Source organism: Rhineura floridana, chromosome 16 (genome assembly GCF_030035675.1).
Source record: "Rhineura floridana isolate rRhiFlo1 chromosome 16, rRhiFlo1.hap2, whole genome shotgun sequence".
Classification (NCBI taxonomy): Eukaryota; Metazoa; Chordata; class Lepidosauria; order Squamata; family Rhineuridae; genus Rhineura; species Rhineura floridana.
The window spans coordinates 37,721,974-37,731,412 of NC_084495.1; the positions used below are offsets into that span (position 1 = coordinate 37,721,974).

Sequence of the window (9,439 nt, forward strand, 5' to 3'; positions counted from 1 at the left end):
TTTCACAGCTGCCCCATACTGGGTCAACATCTTCATTGAGATATCCATGAAGACCCCACGGTCTCGTTCCTGGTCAGTCACCACCAGTTCAGACCCCAGGAGCATATATGCAAAATTAAGATTTTTTTGCTCCAACATGCATAACTTTATACTTGCATTTGCCATTTTATCACTCATTCACTCAGTTTGGAGAGGTCCCTTTGAAACTCTTAACAATACCTTTTTTGATTTAACCACCCTGAACAATTTAGTATTATCAGTAAACTTGGCCACCTTACTGCTCACCCTGAACTCTAGATCATTTAAAAGTTAAAAAGCCCAGGTCCCAATACTGATCTTCTGGGGACTCCCCTTTCTACTGCCCTCCATCAGAAAAACTGTCAATTTATTTCTACTCTCTGCTTTCTGTTTCCTAGCCAGTTCCTGATCCGCAAGAGGACATCTCCTCTTATTCCATGACTTGTTAACCTTACTAAGAGAGGGATGGGAAACCTCTGGCCCTGCAGATGTTGTTGGACACCAACTCCTATCAGCCTCAGCCAGCGTAGGTGATTGTCAGTGGTGACGGAAGCTGGAGTCTGACAACATCTGGAGGGCCACAGGTGTTCCATCCCTGGACTAAGAGAGTGATCTATAACCAATTCAAGTTTTATCTCCAGTAAAAGCTCACTAGGTCATCTTGAACAAACAATTTGCAACCTTGAAATTACAATATGAGGATAAAATTGACCTATCTTACAGGATTGTTGTAAGGAAGTCTAAGATAATGTATGCAAAGTGTTTTAGAAGTCTATATAAAAGTTATGTAAAGTAAGAGCTAAACATAATGTTATGGGATTGGGGGTTGAGATGGATGATTTCTATGAATCCCCTTTTCAGCGTCTGATTTGGGATCTGCAAAGGAAGAAACCTGTTCCACTGGTCAGACTAGTTTCCTTTGTTAAGCTAGCCTGTGTGATAATGGGGTTGTCAAGTGGCCACTATTAGCATATGTCAGAATATATAACACAAAGGGAATACAGCTATTGGAACTCTTTCTGGAGAGAGGCCTCCCTCCCACCAACCTGGAGCCAAAGAGAAACTTGTGTTTTTAGCCTAGTCTGTGGAAAGGCTGGGAACTGGAGACAGACAGAGAGGCTTGCTTGCTTGCTGTACCCCCAAAGCTGTGCGCAATGGACAGCAAGATCTGATGTACTGATCATGCTGTGAACCCCTCCATCTTACACGCAGGTTGTGAATATGTGTAAATAAACCATATGTCATAAAGACACCACAATGTCTGATGACCTTCTTTCCAACCACAGGTAAGCACAGGAACCCATGGAAGTCTTGCACTGCTCAGAGATTGGGGTGAACACAACAAGAATTTATTTTGTTTGCTTCTATTTCCTAATTCTCCCTATTACATTGCAGATATCCAGTAGATACTTTTTAGGTGAAAATGTCAATTCAGTTTGCAAAATGTGGAAAGAGCCAAACAAAGTAATAAAATGATAAGTGTACTGTTGACAGGGTAACATGTTGCAAAAAGCAAATCACTCCCCCACGCACAATTTCCTCCTCCTCCTCTCTCTTCTCTGCTTTCCCCCACAGTAGCTGTAAGGCATATTTTCAAAAAGAGAAAGTTCTACACCTCCCACACAGTTCAGCAGTGAATCTTGAGCATCATCCCTCCCTATCGTGCTTTGAGACTCCAGAGTGAGAAGAAATGAGTTAAACGTCCTGTGGAATGGATTTCCAGCGAATGGGTTAGACTCCCTGTCTAACTTTTTGGTTGACGTGCTGCGGGGGTCAGCATTAAATGCTTTTGACCAATTTAATTTCATCCTGAGCTGACAAAATGTCCAGGGCACCATTGCTGTTGACAAATGCAATTCCATCTGAATTTGCAAATGCAACTGAGCACCCAGCACCTGACTTTGGGAACCAAACTGTACAGGAAAGATGGCCAGAAGATGCTTCGCTTGGGTTGGGGATACTCTGCACCATTTATGTGACGTATGCCACAATAATTGCGGTGGGACTGCTTGGGAATGTGATCCTTATTAAAGTCTTTTTCAAGATCAAATCAATGCAGACCGTCCCAAATATCTTCATCACCAGCCTGGCTTTTGGCGATTTGCTTCTTCTCTTAACCTGTGTGCCAATAGACGCTGCTTGCTACATTGTGGATACCTGGCTGTTTGGAAGAATCGGCTGCAAGTTACTGTCATTTATCCAGCGAATGTCTGTAGGAGTGTCTGTATTCACTTTGACTGTGCTCAGTGCTGACAGGTAAGTTTGAAGGAATTTATCTGATCAAGAGTTTCTTGACCATAGAATATTACAATGAATAAAATATGTCTGAGCTGGAGTGGGTCATTCCGCCCAGGAAAGGACCCTCAGTTCTGTTGGTGGCCAGATCTGGACACTTTTACAGCACAATATAGTACTTTTTACACACCCTTCACTCCTGATCTCCAGATGTTTGAAATAAGGCTGGGAGGGATATAAACTGTGATCAATGAGCTTTTGATATCCTTTCCCCCCATGATTTAAAAGCTTCGTCTTTCCACTTTAGATTTCTGTGGTTGAAGATTAAGATCTTTTTATTAATATTAGCAACTATATTTTTTCCAGTATGTCTAAGATGTATAAAATGTTATCTCTGATTTATGAATAACGGAAAGTGAATGCGACAGAATTCTTACTAAGAGAACAGTATGTGGAATACTTGAAACAAATCCCAAGTGATTCGAGATAACTGTTAGCATCTGGAAAAGCAACATTTCCCACTGTGTATGGAGAGAATAATAATTTTTAAAACCCAGCCAATTTGCCCAAAGGCAAGAAGAAGCTAAGCGGTATCTTGGTGCTACCTAGTGGTATATGACAGCATTTCCTTAGGAGCAAAAGCTGAAGTGTGAAAATGACTGAAAACCTTTGCAGCCCATTTTCTGGCGATGATGAAGCCAACCCAAAAGCTAAAAAAACTCCAAGGCTAAATACTTTCTGCTGAACAGAATGAGAGCAGCAACATTGATGGCATTAAATTTAATTTATTTGCATATGCAGACATTCATTATGGGTTTTTCCAGCCAAATTTTCTGGAGTTTGATGGTGCACAAACTATGGCATTAAAATATCAGGGGGACAGTTCTTGGGTTCCTGGATGCCTAGTATTTTAATTGATTTTCATGTGATTCCAGGTACAAAGCAATTGTTAAACCCTTGGAACTGCAAAGGGCTGATGCTGTGCTGAAGACCTGCTGTAAAGGTGCCTGTGTCTGGATTGTCTCCATGTTATTAGCTGTTCCAGAGGCTGTGTCCTCGGATCTCTATGCCTTCCACATTCCTGAGAAAAATGCCTCTTTTGAGACCTGTGCTCCTTACCCAGTATCTGAGAGAATCCTGCAGGAAGCTCATTCTTTGGTTTGCTTCTTGATGTTCTATATCATCCCGCTTGCTATTATATCGATCTACTATTTTCTTATTGCCAAAACGCTGTACAAAAGTACGTGCAACATGCCAGCAGAAGAACACAGCCATGCTCGTAAGCAGGTACGTAAAGATTAGAGCAGGCTCAGCCAGCATGGTGCCCTCCAAATGTTTTGGACTACAACTCCCATCAGCCCTAGCCAGCGTGTGGCTTTTTGAGAAAGTCTATGTCCCTGGAAACATGGGTGTAGTCATCCAGGGTCTGGGGGGGGCTTAGATCCCTTACTTTTTTAGGAGCAGGGTCCCAGCAGGGTCCCTATGTCTCTAGCATCCTATGAGTCAATCTCCATGAAAGGGGAGTGTGTTAACCACTGAGAAGAGTCTTCTAACATGCTTCCTTGTCCTTTTCCTGCTGATTGGAGCCAATCAGAGTGAAATGAGGCAAGTCACCCACTGATAAGACTCTTTTCAGTAGCCAACACTTTCCCCTTTCATGCTTATTGGCTCCTAGGGATATCTGTTGTTGTGGAAGCAGGCATTAACAAGAATCTCATTTTCAACTTGGCAACCAAAAAAGGGTGGAGGGGCGTGGCTGTGACTGACATGAAGAGACCTTACACCTCTGAATTTGCCACTGCACTACTGCCTAGAAGCCTGTACCACAAGCTCCTTCTGACCACATAGATCAGACCAATGAAATCACTTGATTGAAGGCCATACCAACACATGAGGGAGCAGCCATACATCTGGAAAGTACCATTTTGATGAATGGAGCCTGTTCTATAATCGTCAATGTTTATTACTTGAGCTACAGGAATGTGTTTTGTGCTGACTAGAGCAGTGTTTTTTAACCACTGGTCCTCATCTGTTGTAGGAGATGGAAGGCCAGACTTCAATCTGATGGGACACATTGATGGGTCATTTTCATCTTCATCTTGCATCACACCTTACTTTCTTTTAACTAACGTCCAACTAATCAAGGGCAGGCTCTGCCCAGTTGTGCTTCTATACTGATAAGGTAGAGAAAGCAAAGCAACAGATGTTCCCCTGTAATACAGACATTGGCTAGCAAGGCCCTTCTTGCCAAGCCTAGCCAAGGTCACATAGATATTGTGTTATACAACTGAGACCATTCCTTTGCAGCTGTGGCTTGAATTCAAGCCCTGCCTGTAAAGGCAGAAGAGAAGAACTGAGGGAGTCCTGAGAGTACACTCCCAGTTCTTCCTTTGAAGTGGAATGACCCGATGTCAGGTGACTGACAGGTGATCCCCACCTGTCAGAGTGGTCTGTGGGAGGTGGGGGGAGTTTTGGATCCTGCTACAGCTCAGTATCATTTGCTCTGATAGGATGTCGCCATTCTTATCAAGCCGCGATACCTTAAACCTTTTGAGATGCCAGGGATTAAACCTTGGACTATCCACTTGCAAAGCAGGTGTTCTGCTGCTGAACTGCTGACTCTCCACCAAATGTGTCTCACTACTGGCTGCCAGAGGCAGAGGTGTATATCTCTGCCCGTAAATATGGATGTGGCATAAAGTCTGGACTTAAATAAAGATCCAAGCAAGGTGGCCAGTCTCCAAACTGAAAAAACTGAGAACTATTGGAATGATTAGGAGTCTAACAATGGAATCCTCTCCTAGTCTACCCAGAAGTAAGCCCCACTGCATTCAGCGGGGCTTACTCCCACATTAGTAGGTATAAGATCTAAATATGCTGTAAATGTAGGGTTGGTGTGTTGACCAACTGGCCAGTAAAATAATGGCCTGGTTCTTACATAATGATAAGCTATAGTTTATTTAGCTGAAGGGTGGTTTGTTTTTACATCTGAACCAAGCCTAGCAGAGACTAGCCAAGCCACGGCTTGTTTTCTTGCAAGACGCCGTGATGTGAAGCCATGGTTTTCTGTTGGCTTATTTTAATGATGGCTTGGCATTATGTCCAAACCAACCGTCTTGCTTAACCATGGCTTAGCCATGCTCACCAGGCTACAGAGGCATGTGGCATGAGGACCTTGAAAACAAAGCAGTTTTAGAGAAACAAGCTGTGGCTTATCTGCTAGTCTGCGAGATGTCTTGTGGTTTGAACTATCTACAGTTAAAACAAACTATCCTAAGTATTATGTGCGAATGCGAGATTGACTGTCTGTTGTTGCATGATCATAGGTCAATCTGACTGCAGTGAAACATTCCATGAATCCACGAATGTCACTGTGTATGTTGCAGCTTTACAACTGCATTTAGAAACTTACTTCTAGATTTTAAGAGATACTGCTATGTTGCTTTATTTCTCTTTCAATTATGAGTTTTTAAAAAAGGTAAGCTGACCCTGCTAGTCCAGGATAAACAGCAAAAGAGAAGACATGGTCAGTGAATCATCTATATTTATAGAACCCTCACCTAAAATTGTTAAAAGTTATAATAAATATAGTAAGTAATTACACTATTATAGTTTCATTTAAAAAATGTATGTCAAATTAGTAATTTTAGATATCTCTTTCTATAAATACCACTAATGAACAAAATACATTTGATGAATTGTTGATAGTGTTTGTCTGAACCTTGTTTTTACCAGTTGTTCTACTTATTTAACAATTATGTGTTTTTATTTAACTTTATATTGTTATGATCTATGATCATGCAATAAAAATGTTTACTATTTTTTCAAAATAAGTTAACAAACGGTGAATCCTATACATGTCTACTCAGAAGTAAGTCCCACTGAATTCAGTGGGACACACTTAGGTAAGTGAGTACAGGACTTTATTCTAATCTCCTTTTGTAACTCATCTAAGTATCAAATATTTTGTAATATAAAATAATTTGCCATTATTTGACAATATTTGAGTGAAGTTTGGCTAGTCACTTGACTTAGGCGGCAATCCAATACATATCTACTCAGAATTGCAGCCTAAATCTTTTTGGATTCATCAGATGCCCAACCTTCTGAAAATAAATAAATTCTCCATGCTGTAGTTTTATTTTGTTTCTTCCAACTCATCAACCACAGCTCCTGCCCAGATAAACCCTAGTACAGCTTATCGTAGCTTTCCCCAACCTGGTGCCTTCTAGATGTTTTGGATTGCAACTTCCATCATATTGAACCAGCACAGCTGGCTGTAGCTGATGAGAGTTATAGTGCAAAACATCTGGAGAAGGCAAGTCTATCTTTTGCAGCCATTTTGATTTTGATATATTTCTTTTTAAGAACATATGTAGAAACTACAAAATGATAATTTGCATGTGCAAATATTTTTTCTGCAGATCGAATCTCGCAAGAGAGTGGCCAAAACTGTTCTGGTCTTAATTGGCTTGTTCGCCCTCTGCTGGCTCCCTAACCACATCCTTTACCTGTATCGTTCATTCACATACCATGCTTCAGTAGATACATCCACCTTCCACCTTGTTGCTACAATATTCTCACGGGCGTTGGCCTTCAGCAATTCTTGTGTCAACCCCTTTGCACTCTACTGGCTGAGCAAAAGCTTCCGTCAACATTTTAAGAAAGAAGTCCTGTGCTGCAAAACCAAGGCCCGTCCACGACGTTCCAGCATCACCCAAAATAATATTCCTACCAGGGCTATGTCAGTCACAGGATCTGAAATCAGTGTCACTTTGCTAACAGATTACAGTATCACCAAAGAAGAGGAGAGTGTTTAATTCAGCCCATTCTGAGGAAGGTTGTCATGCCAAGATCCATCAGGACTGAAGCACCCTGGGATCTAGAAAAGAAAAGGCGATAAAGCTGTGTCTCAGTGGATCACTTTCTGTTGCACCACACACAAATCACATTGAGGCCCATGGACTCAATGCAAACAATTGTCATCTGTTCAACACTTGAGGTTTGTCTACCAAGCTGCTGTTCCAGTCCTATTAGACTTGATCATTCTGCAAAAATATTTTTATAGTTGCCTTCCTGTTGGAGAGACAATAAAGGTATTTAGAAAAGAGCAAAAGAAGAGCCCGTGATGGCTAAGATCTGAATACTAACCTGTGCTCAGAAAACAGGAGGGGGAGGTACAGCGACCACAAGATTCACTTAGTATATGAATCTGTAGCTTTTGGAAGCAGACTGATCTGTTTTGGATTTGTGTTGTTCCAATTTGATTAACTATTTGCATCCAAATCTGATTTAAATCTGAAGCTGTTTCAGTCCCATTGACTATAATGAATAATATAATAACTTCCTCCTCTTTTTACATAAGTGGATAAAATTTTCAGGCAAAGGAGCACCTCCAGAGTTGATTAAGCCTGCCAAATCTCAAAGATTCATCCAGGGGCTTTTGTGCAGGCCACCCAAAAGTTTAACTTCGTTGCCTACACCTGCTCTCACAGTAAAAACTCAGAGGAGAGTGATGACCTATGTGGAGAACAACCCGTTATTTACTTCATCATCCCTCCCACAAATCACTGTGATTGGAGAGGCCTTGGGAAAATAATTCACTGTGATTAAAAGCTAGACTTGTCTGTCAAAACGAAACATACCCACCACCTCTCCATGCCCTCCCCTCTTGAACTCTGGGTGTTTCCCCAGTCAGTTTGATTTTGTTTCTCAGAAAAGAATAGGGAAGGGTGTGGCTGTGCATTTTTCTTTTGGGGTGGGAACCAATGCCAAAGAGCAACTCAGAAGCTTGGGGGTTCCCTGTTCCTCTTCAAGGCACCTTGTCAACAGTGTGATCCAACACAGGAAGATGAAATCATGACCTGAATTGCCCCCGTTAGCCTCGTTATTTGGGGAACACGTAGAGCAAATTCATACCCCTCCTGCCTGTCATTCTTCATTGGGCTGAAATGCAGTATATGCTGCAATCCTATACCCACTAACAAGGAACTAAGTGCCATGGAACACAATGGGAGTTACTTCTCTGAGTAAACATGTATAAGGATCAAGGTGAATTGCCCCCTTTCGGAGGTCAGATCTACCAAAGAGATGCTGAAGGCCATTCCAGAGGCAGAAATCCTGTTTTGCTGCCACCACAGGATGTGGTGCTGGCCACTAGCTTAGCTAGTTTCATGGAGGAGAGGTCTCTCAGTGGTGTTAGCAATATTGACTACATGGAACCTTTAGGTTCAGAGACTGAATGTGAATGGCTGAGAAGCACCACCAGTATTTATTTATTTATTGCATTTATATCCCACTTTTCCTTCGAGGAACTCATAATGGTGTAAATAGTCCTTTTCCTCCTCATTTTATCCTCACAATCCTGTGAGGTAGGTTAGGCTGAGAGAAAGTGATTGGCCCATGGTTACATAGGGAGCTTCAAGGTTGAGTGGGATTTGAAAACTGGTCTCCCAGGCCCTAATCCAACACTCTAACCATTGCACTACACTGTCTTAATTCTCTGTTTGCAGGCTTCCCAGAAGCATCTGAAAAGCCACTGTGGTAGGCCAGGATGCTGGATTAGATGGGCCTTTCGTCTGATCCAGCTAGAGGTGTCTTCTTCTGTTCTTTATTCAAGTCAGTTACTAAGATGTCCAATTTATCCAATATATTTGTTTGGAAGAACTGGGGAGGGAGGTAAAACTCTAGGGCAGGGGTGAGGAATCTCAGGCCAAGGGCCTAAATGTGCCCCCCATGCCTGTCTATCCTAGATTTCATTCTCTCCCCAGGTCACCTCCCCCCCTCGCCAAGCCATACACCTTGCTGGCTCTGCTCTGCTCCCTGGAGTATTTTTACCTGCCTGGGATGTGTCCTTGTGGAACAGCAGCAATCAAGGTTGGCCCAAGACATTTTGCTACCTAAAGTCGACAAGATGGCGCCCTCCCATTCCATGTACAAAAGCAGGCCAGATTGGCAATTAAATTGCGGGCAATTGGATAGCATCCACCACCACACCTGAAGGCAGCAAGCCTAGGCACAGGGCAGGGGGATTGGTGTACACAGCTCTGTCCTTCAACACCTTGCCACCACTTCCCACCGCCCCCGAGCATCTGCTGCTTGAGCCAGCTGCCTCCCTCTGTCTTTGGGGAAAGGCCACAGCTCAGTGGTAGAAGACATGTGTTGCATGCAGAAGGCCCCATGTTCA

At 42.6% G+C, this 9,439-nt stretch overlaps 1 protein-coding gene across 1 annotated transcript; it reads left to right on the forward strand.

Moving 5' to 3' along the window:
* Positions 1-1,840: 1,840 nt before the first annotated feature.
* On the forward strand, positions 1,841-7,073 carry BRS3 (bombesin receptor subtype 3). Its single transcript, XM_061598501.1, has 3 exons — positions 1,841-2,274; positions 3,189-3,540; positions 6,678-7,073. Exons 1-3 carry the CDS (start codon positions 1,841-1,843, stop codon positions 7,071-7,073), a joined length of 1,182 nt encoding a protein of 393 aa, XP_061454485.1.
* The last annotated feature ends 2,366 nt before the right edge of the window (positions 7,074-9,439 follow it).

Excerpts from the sequence above, each read along its gene's own strand:
- BRS3 (XM_061598501.1), top strand. The coding sequence starts at position 1,841 with ATGTCCAGGGCACCATTGCTGTTGACAAATGCAATTCCATCTGAATTT. Across the intron at positions 2,275-3,188 it reads ACTGTGCTCAGTGCTGACAG|GTACAAAGCAATTGTTAAAC; the intron begins GTAAGTTTGAAG and ends ATGTGATTCCAG. Across the intron at positions 3,541-6,677 it reads ACAGCCATGCTCGTAAGCAG|ATCGAATCTCGCAAGAGAGT; the intron begins GTACGTAAAGAT and ends TTTTTTCTGCAG.